The 19,099-nt window shown below is 45.4% G+C and overlaps 1 protein-coding gene across 6 annotated transcripts in view; it reads right to left on the bottom strand.

The window, feature by feature from the left end:
• The window catches only part of SLTM (SAFB like transcription modulator), a 68,376-nt gene extending 52,412 nt beyond the window's left edge, over nucleotides 1–15,964 (bottom strand). For 5 of the 6 annotated variants that reach the window (XM_049773615.1, XM_049773614.1, XM_049773613.1 and 2 more), the window contains exons 1-2: nucleotides 15,751–15,964; nucleotides 14,351–14,438 (exon numbers count right to left, since the gene is read on the bottom strand). In XM_049773615.1, the coding sequence (XP_049629572.1) occupies nucleotides 14,351–14,438; nucleotides 15,751–15,918 (256 nt within the window). In that variant the 5' untranslated portion in view covers nucleotides 15,919–15,964. The remainder of the gene's footprint in view (nucleotides 1–14,350; nucleotides 14,439–15,750) is intronic. The other variant, XM_049773617.1, reaches the window with a different exon arrangement.
• Between the last annotated feature and the right edge of the window lie 3,135 nt (nucleotides 15,965–19,099).

Consider the following 19,099-nt stretch of genomic DNA (forward strand, 5'->3'; position numbering starts at 1 on the left):
TGATATAATAAAACTGTGCTAATAATTCATCCTATTTGTAAACGTGTTGTCTTTTTTTTTTTTTTTTTGGTTTTTGGGTCACACCCAGCGGTGCTCAGGGGTTACTCCTGGCTGTCTGCTCAGAAATAGCTCCTGGCAGGCACGGGGACCATATGGGACACCGGGATTCGAACCAACCACATTTGGTCCTGGATCGGCTGCTTGCAAGGCAAACGCTGCTGTGCTATCTCTCCGGGCCCAGTAAACGTGTTGTCTTAACTGACTTTTTACTGAGATGTTTCACTTTATAAACTTTCAAAGTTCCTATCTTCAATATTTCCAGAAGGAGCAGCACCTTTCAACAATATTCTACATACATATATGCAAAGTTCAAGATGCTTATCCCTCATGAAGCCTTCTTTAAATTCTCTACATAAATAACTGAACAGCTTAAAAAACATGACAATGACTAAAATTCTCCTCTTTGGCAAGTTTCCTCTAAAATAAAATTCTACACTTGATACCTCAGAATCTGTCAGGTGGTTCTATATGCTGCCTGGAATTTTGAAAGTATATCCTGCTTCACCAAAGAAATTCCTCAAGTGCAGTGACTATTTTCTTACTTTCCTTTATATTCCTGTGTAGGCCTATGTAGAAATAGTGCTGAACACTTAATTGCTGATAAATAAAATAATAAAAATTTCAAAGAATAAAAACAATGGATTTAACTGCTTAAAGAAATTGGGGCTTGGGCCGGGTAGGTGGCGCTGGAGGTAAGGTGTCTGCCTTGCAAGCGCTAGCCAAGGAAGGACCGCGGTTCGATCCCCCGGCGTCCCATATGGTCCCCCCAAGCCAGGGGCGATTTCTGAGCACATAGCCAGGAGTAACCCCTGAGCGTCAAACGGGTGTGGCCCAAAAACCAAAAAAAAAAAAAAAAAAGAAATTGGGACTGGAGAGACAGCATGGAGGTAAGGCATTTGCCTTCATGCAGAAGGTTGGTGGTTCGAATCCCCACATCCCATATGGTCCCCCCCAAGCCTGCCAGGAGTGATTTCTGATCATAGAACCAGGAGTAACCCCTGAGCGCTGCCGGGTGTGACCCCAAAAAACAAACAAAAAAATTATTGGAGCAAAGATTCTCCAGGAAAATACACCACTGTGCTATGGCTCCGGCCCAGGATCATTAAACTTTTTAAGTAAGGGCCAGCTCACTGTCTCTCGGAACATCAAAGAGCCAAACTACAGCTTAAAAAAAAAAAAAAAAAAAAAACAGGGACCCGGAGAGAGAGCAAGCAGCCAATCCAGGACCAAAGGTGGTTGGTTTGAATCCCGGTGTCCCATATGGTCCCCCGTGCCTGCCAGGAGCTATTTCTGAGCAGACAGCCAGGTGTGGCCCCAAAAAAAAAAAAACCTATGAATAGTGGACCCGGCCATAATTTGAGGACCCCTCCTTGAGACTGAGAGTAGTCATCAAGGGACAGAAAAAAGTGGAGTCAGAGAGTATGGTACACATCCCACACAGCCACACTATGGCCTGGAACAAGTCGGCTGCTAAGCAGGACAAGCAGCAGAACAACAAAAATACCTGACTAATAATGTCCTCGCCGGCCACAAGTGGCCCCGTGGGCTGTAGTTTGATGATCCATTTTAAGGGTCTGAGAGATGACTCAATGAGCTGGAGCACATGCTTTGCATTCTGGAGGAAGTGGGTTCAATCCCCAGTATCCCACTGTCCCCAAAGTAATACATAAAGTCAAGAGTATCCCTGGGGCTAGAGATATAGCACAGCGGTAGGGCATTTGCCTTGCATGCAGCCAACCTGGGAGGGACCCAGTTTGATTCCTGCAATCACATATGGTCCCCTAGCCTACCTGCCAGGGGCAATTTCTGAGTGCAGAGCCAGGAGTAACCCTTAAGTGCACTGGTTGGCCTAAAAACCAATCAATCTATTAATTAATAAAGGATATAAATAAAAAAGAGGGTCCAGAGAGATAGCACAGTGGTAGGGCATTTGCCTCGCAAGCAATCAACCCAGGACCGATGTTGGTTCAAATCCCGGCATCCCATATGGTCTCCCGTGCTGCCTGCCAGGAGCGATTTCTGAGAACAAAGTCAGAAGTAACCTGAGTGCCGCAGAGTGTGGCTGTACCCCCCTCCCCACTCCTGGTATGGCATCTAAAGGGAAACAACACATATTTGTTATGATTGCCAGCAAATGTTTAAGTTTGCATACCAATTTTATATACCTGGGGTCAAGTAAAAATGTCTAGAGCAGAAAGGGATCCTGATTGGGAAACCGAAGAGTCCTGGTGTAGACCCTCAAGAGGGCAATCCATGATTCTTCCCTCCAGTTGCACTTGAGAAGTACTTGTTTAGAAAATGCTCAGAACAGGCCCGGAGAGATGGCACAGCGGCGTTTGCCTTGCAAGCAACCGATCCAGGACCAAAGGTGGTTGGTTCGAATCCCGGTGTCCCATATGGTCCCCCGTGCCTGCCAGGAGCTATTTCTGAGCAGACAGCCAGGAGTAACCCCTGAGCACCGCTGGGTGTGACCCAAAAAGTAAAAAAAAAAAAAAAAAAAGAAAAGAAAATGCTCAGAACAATGAGTCTAAATCTCTGCAGCAGGAACTTGGTATCTTTTATTTCCCCCCATACTGCATATTGTGCACTGAACCCACAAACCTGCCTAATATAATTAAGAAGCTGGAGTGTGAACATAGGAGTCTGATTACTGTTTATACATTTTCTACATTGGAAAAAATTCAATTTACTTAAAATACCAAAACGAGCAAGAGATAGTTCAACAGGCTGCATGCTTGCTTTGTGTAAAAGAGGCTGGGTTCAGGGACCAGAATGCTAATGCAGCAGGTAGGTGCTGGACCCCAATTCAATCCCTGGCATTCTATATGGTCCCCAGTGCCCCACTCAGAAATTACTGAGTGCAGAGCCAGGAGTAACCTGAGCATCACCAGTATGACTCAAAAAGAAACAACGAAAAAGAAGCTGGGGTTCTATCACTCTACTATAATGATCATAATGGTCCCATGAGCACCACCAGGAGTAAACCTAGGCAAAGAGCCAGAACTCTGTCATGGCCCAAAAACAAAAGGGGAAAACAAGCACCAAAAACACTATTAAAGGGGCCAGAGTGGTGGCGCTAGAGGTAAGGTATCTGCCTTGCCAGCGGTTTAATCCCCCGGTGTCCCATATGGTCCCATGTGGTCCCCCAAGCCAGGAGCGACTTCTGAGCGCATAGCCAGGAGTAACGCCTGAGCTTTACCGGGTGTGGCCCCAAAACCAAAACCAAACAAACAAACAAAAACACTATTAAAACAAGTATGGCATGTGGCTGGAGAAATAGCACAGCAGTAGGGCATTTGCCTTGCACGTAGCCAAACAAAGCAGACAGTGGTTCACATCCCAGCATCCCATGTGGTCCCCTGATCCTGCCAGGGGCGTAACTCTGAGCCAGGAGTAACTCCTAAGTAGCGCCAGGTATGGCCCAAAAACAAAAACAAAAAACCCACAAGTATGGGCATCAATCTATTTAAGTTGCTGAAAGAAAAATCTCATGAGTACAGACATGTACTACACACTTTGGCTCCATAAAATATTAGGTATTGATGGGTTAATACAAGAACTAGTAAAACTGGTAGAATCAATCCATAATTGGTATATTAACAACTATCACTTTTTTGTGCTTTTGAGATTATCTAATTTAAAAATAAAGAAATTCACTTTAAATAACCATTTAAGTATATCTTGGTGCCAGAAATCAAACCCAGAGCATTTCAACTCAAATTCTAGAAAACAGGGCTGGGGAAATAGCTAAAAAGGCTTGAGTATACATTTTACATGAGAAAGTCATTTAATCCCGGGCACCTTTAAAGACCCACCCTCAAACACCAGCCCCAGTACAAGGCCTCACCCAACCTGTGTGCCGCCTCCAAAACACACACACATGAAAATAAAGTCAAATAAAACCTCAACAACTGGCAGGGAAGTGGCTCAATGATACAACACATACTTTTTTTTTTTTTTTTTTGCATTAATGATGCACTGCATTCAAGCCCAGCACACCGAGGAAATAAAAACTCAGGAGGAGCCAGAGAAAGAGCACAGTGGTAGGGCATTTGTCTTGCATGCAGCTGACAGGCGGTGGTTCGAATCCCAACATCCCATTCGGTCCCCTGTGCCTGCCAGGAGCGATTTGAGTGCAGAGCCAGGAGTAACCCGAGTGCCACCAGGTGTGGCCCAAAAATTAAAAAAAAAAAAATTAAAAAAAAAAGTCTAGGGTCTGAGCAATACCACAGCGATAAGGCATTTGCCTTGAACACGACTGACCCAGGACAGACATGGATTCGATCCCTGGCATTCCATATGGTCCCCAAGCCAAGACCAATTTCTGAGCACATAGCCAGGAGTAACCACTGAGCATCATCAGGTGTGGCCCAAAAAACAAACAACAAAAATCTGGGAAATATATTGTAAAGTCATAATGTAAACTACAATTCCAGGGTACCAGAACTGACATGAAGCCTGACTCGAGAAACAGGAGTTTATAAAGTGAATAGTTAACTTCTAGAATCACATATCAAGCCCCTTCTATGGCAGTATGTGAAAAGAGCTAGTACAATGGGTAAGGTGTTTTCCTTACATATACTCAACCCACAACTCTATCCCTGACACCATATATGGTCCCCTATCCCCACCAAAAGTGATCCCCAAGCACAGAGCACAGATAGGTGTAACAAAAATATAGAAATGTAAAAAATATATATATACAGGCCCGGAGAGAGAGCACAGTGGCATTTGCCTTGCAAGCAGCCGATCCAGGACCAAAGGTGATTGGTTCGAATCCCGGTGTCCCATATGGTCCCCCGTGCCTGCCAGGAGCTATTTCTGAGCAGACAGCCAGGAGTAACCCCTGAGCAATGCGGGGTGTGGCCCAAAAACAAAAAAAAAAAGAAAAAAGAAAAGATATATATATATATATATACTATAGATTAAAAGAATCAGTAAAGTCCATTCTTAAACTCTAAGCTATGTTCAATCTCTCCATTAATTTCTGATGACAGATGTTAAGAATAACAATACCAGGCCCGGAGATAGCACAGCGGCGTTTGCCTTGCAAGCAGCCAATCCAGGACCAAAGGTGGTTGGTTCGAATCCCGGTGTCCCATATGGTCCCCCGTGCCTACCAGGAGCTATTTCTGAGCAGACAGCCAGGAGTAACCCCTGAGCATCGCTGAGTGTGACCCAAAAACCAAAAAAAAAAAAGAAAAAAAGAATAACAATACCATTTTCTCTAATTCCTAGACAATTACTTTACCTCATGAGTTGATGAATAAAGTCTGAAATCCTCTGCACCTATTCTAAATAACACAGATGATGCTGGGGCTTCAGATAAGTGTACTGTTGTATACTTTTGTAAAACTTTACCTCCAGGGCCGGAGAGATTGCATGGAGGTAAGGCATTTGCCTTGCATACAGAAGGATGGCGGTTCAAATCCCAGTATCCCATATGGTCTCCCGTGCCTGCCTGGGGCGATTTCTGAGTTTAGAGCCAGGAGTAATCCCTGAGCGCCGGGTGTGACCCAAAAACCAATAACCAAAACAAAACAAAAAAAACTTTACCTCTCCCCATCAAAAATTCTAACCCACTGTCTATTTGATACAATAAAATAGCAGTGAACTGTGTAAGGCAAATGCAGATTTTAATGGATGATGTGAAAGGGTTAGATTCTGTGAAATGGAAAAGACAGACAATAATCTCTGATACTGGACAAATAAAGGCATGAAATTTTTTCAGCCCAGCAACACTTCAGGGAAGAATAAAAGGCCATTGTAATGATATTTGTTCAAAGAAGTAATATGGGGGCCAGAGTGATAGTACACGGTAGGGCGTTTTCCTGGCATACTGACAACCCGGAACAGACCTGGGTTCAATCCTGGCATCCTGTATGGTCCCCCAGCCTGCCAGGAGCAATTTCTGAGTACAGAGCCAGAAGTAACCTCTGAGCATGGCCAGGTATGGACCAATAACACAACAATATGGTACTTATCTTTGGATAAGAAGAAACCACTAATGCCACTAGTGATATGAGGGAATATTTCTTGGAAAATAAGTTCATTTCTCATATAACGTACTTCCTATAGAAAATTAAAATCAGAACCATTAGCCAGGAAAACAGCTCAACAAGCCAGAGAACACGTATTGCATGAGCAGACTAAGGTTCCTGGTCCCCAACACTGATGGGAAGCAACCCAACAGCTCAGAGGTAAGAGCTGCCTGAATACTGACAGTTGTAGCACAAAATCAAAAACAAAAAAGCATTGAGATACTTTCATAACTAATTCCTTTTTTTTTTTAATTTTTTTCATAACTAATTCTTTTCTTTGGGTGGTTTTTTTTTTTTTTTTTTTTTTGAGTCACACCCGGCAGTGCTCAGGTGGGAAATCGGATTCGAACTGATGACCTTCTGCATGAAAGGCAAAGGCCTTACCTCCATGCTATCTCTTTGGCCCCTCATAACTAATTCTTTTTGTGTGTGTGTGTGTGTGTGTGTGTGTGTGTGTGTGTGGTTTTTGGGTCACACCCGGCAGTGCTCAGGGGCTTTTCCTGGCTCCAGGCTCAGAAATTGCTCCTGGCAGGCACGGGGGACCATATGGGACCCCAAAAGGGTTGCACGAAAGGCAAACGCCTTACCTCCATGCTATCTCTCCAGGCCCTCATAACTAATTCTTAAGAGAGCCTTCAGTTGTCAGTAGGTGCATAATGAGCACAAACTTTATTAAACTAGTTTTTACAAAGATATAACAAGACTTCCCTTACCTCATGCCTCCTGGCTTATCAAAGAAATGGGCATTTTAAATTCTACGTTAAAGTCCATCCTAGAACCACCGTTCTGGTGAAAATTTCCTGGATTCTCTAGAGAAATACTTTGGAAATACTTTGGTTTTTTTTGTTTGTTTGTTTGTTTTTTGTGTTTTTTAGAAAATACTTTGTAAGACAGAGGGCTGGCATTTAACCCCTAGCACCACAGGAGCATCCCCAAGCAGAGAGCCAGGAGTACGCCTAAGATACAATTAGGTATAATGAATTCCAAAATCTAAAAACAGGTTTCCTCAAACTATTTAATATATCAATCTTTAGAGGCCGGAGCGACAGCATAGCGGTAAGGCATTTGCCTTGCACACGGCCAATACAGGACGAACTCAGGTTCAAATCCCGGCATCTCATATGGTCCCCGAGCCTGCCAGGAGCGATTTCTGAGCATAGAGCCAGGAGTAACCCTGAGCGCCACCAGGTGTGAACCAAAAACCAAAAAGAAAATATAAAAAGTCAAGAACTTTAACTATAAATAAAATAAAACATGGGAGTCTGGGACCAGAGCAAAAGTAGAGCAGGTAGGGTGTTTGCCTTGCACACAGAGACCCAGGTTTAATACCCAGAATCTCATATGGTATTGAGTCAGGATCACTGCCAGGAGTAATTTTTGAGCACAGAGCTAGGAATAATCCGTGAACCAACACAAAAATGGTCCCCAAACATGCAAATAAAAAAAAATCACTGGAGCCAGGGCCGGAGAGATAGCACGGAGGTAAGGTGTTTGCCTTTCATGCAGAAGGTCATGGTTCAAATCCCAGCATCCCATATGGTCCCCCGAGCCTGCCAGGAGCAATTTCTGAGCATAGAGCCAGGAGTAACCCCTAAGCACTGCCGGCTATGACCCAAAAAAAAAACAAACCAAAAAAAAAAAAAAAAATCACTGAGGCCAAAGGATAGTCCAGCAGATAGGGTGCTCACCTTGCACATGGTCAACTAGGGTCTGATCCCTGGCAATCCATATCATCCCCCAAGCACTGCCAGGAGCAATCCCTGAACACAAAGCCAGAAATAAGCTCTGAACACTGCCAAGTATGGCCCAATATCTAAAGAAAAGAAGTATTTTAAGTGGGCTACAACTGGCATACTTACCTAATATGATAGGTACTACTTTACAATGTAGTAGTTAAATTTCACATAAATTTCCTTTTTCTACTTCTCTGGTCTGGGGGCCATACCCATTGACATTGAAGGGCTATTCTGGGTTCTCTGTAGGAGGTTGCTCCAAACAATGCTCAAGAAAAGTGAACTCAGACCTCCTACAAGCAAAGCCTTCAAACAAATATACAGTGAAAAAGCTTTATGCGGTGGAAATTATACTGCCTGTAGTGTTTTTCACAAAAATTTAGATACTCGGGCCGGAGAGATAGCATGGAGGTAGGGCATCTGCCTTGCGCAGAAGGGCAGTGGTTCAAATCCCGTCATCCCATGTGGTCTCTCGAGCCTGCCAGGAGCGATTTCTATTTTTTTGAGTTTTTTTTTGTTTGTTTGGTTGGTTTTTGGGTTACTCCTGGCTATGCGCTCAGAAGTCGCTCCTGGCTTGGGTGGACCATATGGGACACCAGGGGATCGAACCGTGGTCGGTCCTAGGCTAGTGCAGGCAAGGCAGACACCTTACCTCTAGCCCCACCGCGCCGGCCCCTTTTTTAGGTGTTTTTTTTTTTTGGTTTTTGGGCCACACCGGCTGTGCTCAGGGGTTACTCCTGGCTATCTGCTCAGAAGTAGCTCCTGGCAGGCACGGGGGACCATATGGGACATCGGAATTTGAACCAACCACCTTGGGCCAAGAATCTGCTGCTTGTAAGGCAAACACCGCTGTGCTGTCTCTCTGTCCCTCAGGAGCAATTTCTGAGTGTAGAGCCAGGAGTGACCCCTGAGCGCTGCTGGGTGTGACCCAAAAACAAAAAAAAAAATAATTTAAATACTAGATGTTTGGATAAACCTACAAAACCAAATTATACTTGTTTCTATAAGAAGAAAACTTTTTTTTTTTTTTTTTTTTTTTTTTTTTGGTTTTTGGGTCACACCCGGCGTTGCTCAGGGGTTACTCCTGGCTGTCTGCTCAGAAATAGCTCCTGGCAGGCACGGGGACCATATGGGACACCGGGATTCAAACCAACCACCTTTGGTCCTGGATCGACTGTTTGCAAGGCAAACGCCGCTGTGCTATCTCTCCGGGCCCAGAAAACAATTTTTGAATAAAAATTTATGGGCCCGGAGAGATAGCACAGCGGCGTTTGCCTTGCAAGCAGCCGGACCAAAGGTGGTTGGTTCGAATCCTGGTTGGTTCGAATTCCGGTGTCCCATATGGTCCCCCGTGCCTGCCAGGAGCTATTTCTGAGCAGACAGCCAGGAGTAACCCCTGAGCAATGCCGGGTGTGGCCCAAAAAACCAAAAAAAAAAAAAAAAAATCAAAACAAAAAAATTTAATCACTCATATTGAAGCCTACATATATAGGCTTAAATAAGTGGGTTTCAACATCAGTTAAGATGTATATTATATGTAACTGAATATTTTGCCAAATCGCCAATAAGTAACCTTTACTTAAGTTTAGAGGTCACAGCAAAGCCTCATTTAGATTTGATATCCCATTGTAAGGTGAACCAAAAACCTTTAAAACCATAATCTCTAAAACAAACTAATGAGTAAGCTCTACCTGTTTAACCACTTGCTGAACACACACCTAAATGACTGGTAAAAGCTTTCTTCTAGGATATTTAAAAGCTCATCACAGAGAACGTAAAAATACTTAAAAGGGAGAGCCAATCTAAGTTACAAACAGCTCTATCAGACTAATAATATGCAAACAGATTTCATAAGTGTAGTAATTATGAGCATTAGGACATTAGCAACAAGTATCACAAGTTTGAATTTGCAATAATCTATCAAAGAAACCATGTGGGGTTAGAGATAGTACAGGTTAGTCCACTTGCCTTGCATATGCAGACCAAAGGGAGTGACCCAGGGGCCAGAGCAATAGCACAGTTTGTCTTGTATGAGGCCTAGTCAAATTCAATCACCAAAATCCATTAAGGTCTCCAGAGCCTGCCAGGAATAATTTCTGAGCATACAACCAGGAGTAACTCTTAAGAGCCAAAAATCAAAAACCAATACACCCACCCCCCAAAAAAGGGGGGACCCAAACACAAAAATGCGAGCAGCCATGGGACTGGAGAGATAGCACAATGGTAGGGCGTTCGCCTCGCACACAGCTGACTCAAACAGAGGTGGTTCGAATCACAGCATCCCATATGGTTCCCTGTGCCTGCCAGGAGCGACTTCTAAGCGCAGAGCCAGGAGTAACCCGAGCACCACTGCCGGGTGTGACCCAAAAAGCAAACAAACAAAAAAGGATGAGAGCAGCCCCTGAGTCTCTTCCCCTTCAGTTCCCCACAATAAACACAAAGAGGAATTCTACAATATTGTAAAAAATGAAGGTTATTTTTGCTCTAACCAATATACACAAAAATCATTAACATACATAAAACAGACAGTAATCCTGAATTTTAAGAGAATAAACTTAATATTCTGTTGTATCAAGGCCCATGAAAAGATACTCATTTTCTTATCATTTAAATTTTATTTGATAGCTTAACACTATCATGAGAATCATTTACTTTTCTGACAAGCTGATGTTGAGGGTTGTTTTGTTTTGTTTTGGGCCCTGGTGGTAGTCAGAGCTACTCCTGGCTCTGCACTCAGAAATCATTCCTGATAGGCCAGGGGATCATATGGAACGCTGGGGATAGAACTCAGGTCAACCACATGTAAAGCAAACACCCTACCCACTGTGCTGTTGCTTCGACCCCCTAACTAGTTATTTTAAGTAGCATCTGAATTTATATGACTGCCTCTAAACCTTTTCTTCATCCTTCTCCATTTCTACTAATTTATATTAAATAATCTGTATACCAACTAAAGCCACATGGGCTTTCCTCATCTTATTTATCTACTTTAATTAAACACAAAGCACTTTTCTTCTGGCTCCTGGCAATATCCAATGATTAAATTTCAGAATCCAGAGCCACAGCATCGTTTGCTTTGCACGTGGCTGACCCAGGAAAGAAAACAGTTCGATTCCCCTAGTGTCCCATATGGTCCCCCAAGCCAGGAGAAATTTCTGAGCGCATAGCCAGGAGTAACCTAAGCGTCAAAGGATATGGCCCAAAATAAAAGAATTAATAATAATAAAAAGATCATTATGATAGCGGAAACTTTCCAATTTTACAAAAAAGTGAAAAAGAACCAATGAAGAAAAAGTGGCATGACCAAGATATATTTATTTTTTGGTTTTTGGGTCACACCCGGCAGTGCTCAGGGGACCATATGGGATGGCGGGATGCGAACCACCGTCCTTCTGCATGCAAAGCAAATGCACAACCTCCATGTTATCTCTCCGGCCCCTAATTATCTTTAATTTAAAAATATCTGTGAGAATAATAAAAATATCTGGTGCAAAAACAGCCTTGCTCTCCAGAGCCACATGATCCCTTGAACAGAAAGTTCAGAAGGGGTCCCCAAGCACCATCAGATGTGACCTAATCCCATACTCACTCTACATCTATTACTAATTTTGTTTCGTTTTGTTTTGTTTTGTTTGACCCGTTTGACACTCAGGGATTACTCCTGGCTATGCGCTCAGAAATCGCTCCTGGCTTGGGGGGACTATGGGACGCCAGGGGATCGAACCACGAATACTCCTGGCTCTGCGCTCAGAAATTGCTCCTGGCTTGGGGGGACCATATTGGATGCCAAGGGATCAAACCGCGGACCGTCCCTTCGCTACTGCTTGCAAGGCAGACACCTGACCTCTAGCGCCACCTCTCCGGCCCCATATCTATTACTATTATACTTAATTTATTTTTTTATACTTAATTTATAAGTCTATACTACTTTGATTTCTAAAATATCATGAGTAAACTTGATTAATGTAAACCTCAGTATCATCTATAAGTATCTTTCTTGTATATTAAACCAAAATATTCTTTGGTGGGGATTTTCATTGTGCTTTTTGTATTTAATAATATTTGTAGAGGGCCCAGAGAGATAGCACAGCGGCGTTTGCCTTGCAAACAGCCAATCCAGGACCAAAGGTGGTTGGTTCGAATCCCGGTGTCCCATATGGTCCCCCGTGCTTGCCAGGAGCTATTTCTGAGCAGTCAGCCAGGAGTAACCCCTGAGCACCACCGGGTGTGGCCCAAAAACCAAAAAATAAATAATAATAATAATAATATTTGTAGAAAATATGATCAATGGACTTTGAGAAAAAGCACTTTATATCTGTATGTGGTGGTCTGACAAAATTAAGTCTCATTAAGTACTTGAAAGGAACCTGTCAGATACAATGAAATGTTCTAACCTCTAAAGACTTCAAGACATCTTAACAGAGGGATGGAAACCTTAAAGTATCTTCATAAATACATTAAAGAATCAAGTTACTGTTATAATATATTAAAATTTATTTTATTTATTTAAAATTAAAATCTTCAAATTTTTCCTATAGTTTAAATTATAACTAAGAGTAAAATCAGGGGCTGGGAAGGTGGCGCTAGAGGTAAGGTGTCTGCCTTACAAGCGCTAGCCAAGGAACGGACCGTGGTTCGATCCCCTGGCGTCCCATATGGTCTCCCCAAGCCAGGGGCGATTTCTGAGCACATAGCCAGGAGTAACCCCTGAGAGTCAAACGGGTGTGGCCCAAAAACCAAAAAAAAAAAAAAAAAAAAGAGTAAAATCAATGAAATTCCTATGGAAAAACAGAAAAAGTGAGATTGAATAGATTAAATGAAGTTTCCTTTATGTGCTAAAACTAAAAGCCAACTGCATACATAATTATTATCTAACAGATATCAAACTATTAAAGTGTGCTAATAAATGACATGAATTAATACTGCTCTTAACAGCATTTATCCCTAGTTTCCTGCTTCCTCAATTGTTAGGCTCCCTCATTTTTTTTTTTTTTGTGGTTTTTGGGTCACACCCGGCAGTGCTCAGGGGTTATTCCTGGCTCCAGGCTCAGAAATTGCTCCTGGCAGGCACAGGGGACCATATGGGACGCCGGGATTCGAACTGATGACCTCCTGCATGAAAGGCAAATGCCTTACCTCCATGCTATCTCTCCGGCCCCAGGCTCCCTCATTTTTTAAATAAATTCAACACAGGCAGCTCTGCCACAGTACTTTTTTTTTTTTTTTTTTTGCCACAGTGCACAAACTTCAAACATAACTTTACTACAAATTCCTCCCTACTTCTGCCTTTCCCATCAGTGTTCTAAGCACTTTTCAATTTCCTTTGCACAAGCAGGAATGTTCAGCCTACGAACATGGAAGAACACAGTGAGCTGGTGTCAAACACTCCCTGGCCCTGATCTGATGGCCACAAGTGCTGAAGATCAAGAACGCAACGTTCTCTTCTTTGCCAAGTTATTTATTTTCTGGCAATCAATATAGTCTACCAACATGGTAATATTTGATAGGTGACCAAAAATGCTGCCACCATCCAGCACACTTGCATGACAACTGCAGGGACCATGCTCCAGAATGCACATATCTACCCTCTGGCACTTTCGACTCTCCTTACCAAAATTCCTTTAAAACACCTTATACATACCTAAGCCCCACTCAGATGGCCAAAATGTTCATTTAAAACTATTTTCAGCTATAATTATCATATGCTTGAAATTTATTCTAGTCTATTAAATAAGTTATAATACAAAGAAGTCTTAGCATATACCAATAAACTTTTGGTGTTTCTTTTTTTTTTTGCAAATTAATCCTTACCTTGCTAACAAATATGAATTGTGTGAGGTCTCTTTTTTGAACTTCACTGATAATTAGATGTGTGATATAGAAGTACAATTTGGGGCTGGAGAGATAGCATGGAGGTAAAGCGTTTGCCTTTCATGCAAGAGGTCATCGGTTCGAATCCCAGCGTCCCATATGGTCCCCTGTGCCTGCCAGGAGCAATTTCTGAGCATGGAGCCAGGAGTAACCCCTGAGCACTGCCGGGTGTGACCCAAAAACCACAAAAAAAAAAAAAAAAAAAAGAAGTACAATTTAAGTTCACCATGACAAAATACTAATCAGAAAACCTATAGAATTTTCAAATACTAGAGAAAACATCAGGGACCCACAGTGAAGGATTGGTAGGAATTCCATCCATACTCTGCCACTGTGGGGCAAGGTAGACTTGTATTAAATTGTTTTATCCTTCAGGTCTCCACATTATGTTGTAAGAATTTGCATTCTCCTCCAGCCCCCAGCAATAAAGAATTGTTCTTTCAGGTTAACATTAGTCATATCTTAAGAACTACAAGTCACCCAGAGGCTGGTTGACCATGTAAACTTTTCTTCCTTGACCCAAGGCAGAGTGCCAGAGAGAAAACAGCAGAGTGGCTCTATATAAACAGGGCAAGTGGCTCAAGATTAGAGGAAAGTTATATAACCTGAAAGAGATGTTAAAATATGATCATAGCTCATAACAACCTTTGCCTTTGGTTGGCTTCTTGTTTGGAGTATCAGTCGAAACAGTTAATTCAATATTATCAGGATCGCCTCCTTCCTCTTCAATAGCCTACATTAGAAAGAGAAGTTAATACGCTACACAATCTACCTATAGATTTCATAGAAATGAAACGTAAAAAAGGTCGAGCAAAAAAAACCTCAAGGCTCAAGACCTAAGGCCGGCCAGTCCTTTCATAAACCAACTTCAAGCAGAAAAAAAAGGGGGGTAAATTAAAGGACACCCCAATGGAAGGAGAAACTTTGGGGAGGAGAGGGAAGTAGCATTCCATCTCAAAAACCAAATAAGGTTGGCGGTGTTAAATTCTACTGAGGTGGGACGAATAGAATAGCATCCCATCGGATAATCTGAACGAAGAAAATACATACATACATACATACATACATACATACATACATACATACATAAACAAACAACCGTCAACCACTATCTGGGCTGCAGAAAAGTTGCTAGAGGTGAAAGGATCGAACCAAAGTCTCTTGGCACAAGAACATGCGTAGGGGGTGGGAGGGTGTGTGGGTGTGTCTGTGTGTAAGTACACTTACGGAGTGTAAGTACACTTACGGAGTGGCACCAGCGCCAAGTGTGTGTGTGTGTGTGTGTGTCTGTGTCTGTGTGTGTCTGTGTTAGAAAGTACACTTACGGAGTGGCACTGGCGCCCAAGGCCCGAGATCACCGATTGTATGTGTATGTATGTGTGTAAAAACATATTTACAGTGTGTGTGTGTGTTAGAAAATACACTTACGGAGGGGCACCGGCGCCCAAGGCCCGAGATCGCCGGTTGTATGTGTGTGTATGTGTGTAAAAACATATTTACAGCGTGGCACCTGCACCCAAGGCACGAGATCGCCGGTGTGTGTGCGTGCGCAAGGCCCGAGATCGCCGGTTGTATGTGTGTAAAAACATATTTACAGCGTGGCACCTGCACCCAAGGGCCAAGAATGCCGTGTGTGTGTGTGTGTGTGTGTGTGTGTGTGTGTGTGTGTACTTAAGTACGTACGTATGTATGTAAAGATGAAAAGCACACTTCCAGGGTGGCCCCCGCACCCAAGGCCCAGCAGATCGCCGGGCCGGGCAGAGCAGGGCGGGCGACGCACCCTGGGCCTCTGGGCCCGGCCTGGCCGCCTGACAACGGCCCCGCGCGAGGCAGGCGGAGGAGGCCCCGGCAGGGCCCGAGGAGAAACGGTCGCTGGGCGCTGGTTGCCGGAGCAACGCCACCACCGTGCCGTCCTTCCGCCCTCCGAGGCCGCGGGCGGGCGGGCGGGCGTGAGGGGAGGCCGGCCCGGGGCGAGGAGGCCGCCGAGGCCGACTCAGCTCACTCGGCGCCGGGCGGGCTGGGCCTGTCAGCCGCCGCGGCCTCACCTGCTTGAGGCGCGCCACGAGCACCGTCTTGACGCCCGCCACGTCCAGGTTGCGCCGCTTGAGCTCCGACTTGAGGTCGATGACGCGCAGCTCGCTCAGCTTCAGCCGCTTGGCGTCCGCCGGGCCCGGCGCGGCCGCCGCGCTCAGCGCCCCGGCCGCGGCCGCCATCTTGCGAGGCCCCCACAGCGCGCGGCCCGGGCGAGCGGGAAGGACTGGCAAGGGCGACGGCGACGGCGAGGGCGAGGCCGAGGGCGAAGGCGACGGCGGCGGCGCCAACTCCACTCCCAGGCGTGAGGCCGGGGCGGCCGCCCGGCGCCTCCCAAGGCCGCGCACAATGAGCGACTGGTCCCGCCCCCTGCCCCGCCCAGCCCGGCCGCCGCCGCCACCACCCGCCGCCCCGGTGCAACCTGGACCCGCCGCCGGAACCCGGATGTCGGCTGCGCCTGCGCACTGCGGCGGAGTGGGCGGTGCCCTCGCGTGGCCACGCCCGCCGGAAGTGGTCCTGGCCCACCTGGGACTCCGGACGGTGACTGTTGTCAGGGCTGCGTTGGGGCTCGGGCCCGGCTCCCAACTGTAGCAACGTCCATCCTTTCGCCGTTTCCCTGCTACCTCGCTCTCCCTTCCACCTGGAAGGAACAGGGTGACTCTCGTCGCGAGGGGCTGCTCTCCCGCGTGTGCACCTCATCCTGATCCGGCCAAAGGCCAAGGGCGTGCACTCCCTGCGTGTGGCCCAGGTGGCCCGGTTCTTCCCAAGCCTGAAGATGCAAGTAGTGAGGAATGGAATGGAATGGAATGGAATGGAATGGAATGGAATGGAATGGAATGGAAGAGGGAGCCCATGCAAGAGCGCTTGCTTCCCTGATGAAGCTGGAGGCTTCATTGAGTCACCAACCCTGAATGAGGCCTGAATTTCAGCAGCTCTGGGTGTGGACCCCACAATCCAAAGGGTGTCTGTCCTAGGAGATATAGCAGAGAGGCTAAGGCGCTTTGCCTGACACATACACACATTCTTCTATTTTTTTATTTTAAGTTTTGTTTCTTCTCTCCTTGTTCTTTTTCTTTTGTCCTTTTTTTTTAGTAACTATACAATTTGGGGGGGGGGGGTTTGGGCCACCCCCCGCGTTGCTCAAGGGTTACTCCTGGCTGTCTGCTCAGAAATAGCCCCTGGCAGGCCCGGGGGACCATATGGGACACCGGGAATCGAACCAACCACCTTAGGTCCTGGATCGGCTGCTTGCAGGGCAAACGCTGCTGTGCTATCTCTCCGGGTCCTATTTATACAATTTGATTACAAAGATGATTGTAGTTGGGTTTCGCCCCAAATCTCCCACCTCCCTACCCCTCTCCTGCCTGTATTTGAGACAGGCTTTCTACCTCTTCTTGTTTTTAATGTTCTTTTTTTTTTCCAAGGGGGCCACACCCGGCAGCACTCAGGGGTTACTCTTGGCTGGGGGGCCTCTGCCACATAGGCAGGGTAGGAATGGGGCAGAGCTGGCAGGCCTGAATGAAACCGTTGTCATTAGTAAGGTTGGAGGTGTACACTGGTGACAGAATGGGTGTTGGAACATTGTATGACTGGAATTCAACCGTCAACTATGTTGTAAGTGCAGGTCTCATGGTGATTCAATCAAATAATCTAAATGAAATGGGATTGAAATCAAGAATGAAGATCCAATGACTAAGCATGTTCCAAAAAAAAAAAGCATAAAATGTCAAAAGTAAAGATCAGGGCTAGAGAGATAGCTCAGCGGTAGGGCGTTTGCCTGGCAAGTGGCCGACCCAGGACCAATGGTAGTTCCAACTATGTGGTCTGCTGTGCCTGCCAGGAGCGATTTCTGAGCATAGAGCCAGGAGTAACTCCTAAGCACTGCCGGGTGTGACCCAAAAACAGAGCAACAACAACAACAACAAAAAAGACAAGGAACCAGGAGATCGCTCAAAAGGACTAAGCACATGTTTTACAGCAGAGGGTCCAATTTTCAATCCTGAGACTGCACGGTCCCCCAAATACCTCTAGCAGAGACCCCCATGCACAGAACAGGGAGTGACCCAGATGAGACCAAGGTGAAAGTACTTCTGGATAATTGCCACTTCCTCCCTCCCACCTTTCCTAATAATCTCTCTCCCTCTCTCCATACCCCCACAGGCTGGCCCCTTGTTATGGTTTTTATTTATTTTTATGCTTTTGGGCCATATCCAGTGGCACTCAGGGGTTACTCCTGGCTTTGCGCTCAGAAATCGCTCCCGGCAGGTGCAGGGGACCATGTGGATGCCATGGATCTAACCTTGAGTCCATCTTGAGTCGGCCTTGTGCAAAACAAACACCCTACCGCTGTTCTACTACTCCAGCTCACTAATGTACAATTTGTTTGTTATTAAATCAGCATGAAATAGAGTTAAAAACTCGTTGATAATTGAATTTCAGTCATACAATGTACCAACAACACCCATTCCATCACCAGAGGTCATTTCCTGTCACCTGTTTCCCCAGTCACCCTCCTGTCTCCTCACTCCCATTTCAGCCTGCCTCTAGGCACGCACACAGTCTTACTAAGCCAGTTAGGTCTATGGCCTCATATATGATCCCTAGCACGTCTTGTAGTGATCCCTGAGCACCACCTAATCTGACCAGAAACTGACACATTTATGGAGAGGAAGGATAAGCCTGTACTACATATAACCCTGGCTGTCACAAGGGACAACATGCCACAGACCTAGAAAGCTCTCTTAGTGACTGCCCCACCCACCCACTCACAGAATGGAGTAAAGGACGACTAACCCCCTTTGCAAAGAAAGCTTCAGTTCATTGGTTGCCTTTAGGTGGGCCTTGATGGTACAACATGACACTGATCACCAAATGAGGAAATTAAGTGGAAAAGTACTTGCAATTCCAAATACTGGGTATGCAGTTTGATCCTTCTGAAAAGTGAACTCCCCTTGCCCCACACCTGCCCCAGACCAATGACTGTCTCTTTACAGAGTAGGGTTGGTAGGAGCCACTCGTAACTTAATCCATTGTTGTTCATCATCAAAGTCTGAAACACGATGGCATAAAAGTAGTGTCTCACCTGGGTATGACACGAGGATTGTTCTTTCCTGATTAGCTAATTGGATCAAAAGACAGGAAACCTGGATATTATAAAATAATGCCTAGGGGCCGGCGAGGTGGCGCTAGAGATAAGGTGTCTGTCTTGCAAGCGCTAGCCAAGGAAAGGACCACGGTTCGATCCCCCGGCGGCCCATATGGTCTCCCCAAGCCAGGGGCAATTTCTGAGCTCATAGCCAGGAGTAACCCCTGAGCATCAAAAGGGTGTGGCCGGAAAAACAAAAAACAAAAAAAAATAAAAAT

This window comes from Suncus etruscus, chromosome 5 (assembly GCF_024139225.1).
Source record: "Suncus etruscus isolate mSunEtr1 chromosome 5, mSunEtr1.pri.cur, whole genome shotgun sequence".
In the NCBI taxonomy this organism is placed as follows: domain Eukaryota; kingdom Metazoa; phylum Chordata; class Mammalia; order Eulipotyphla; family Soricidae; genus Suncus; species Suncus etruscus.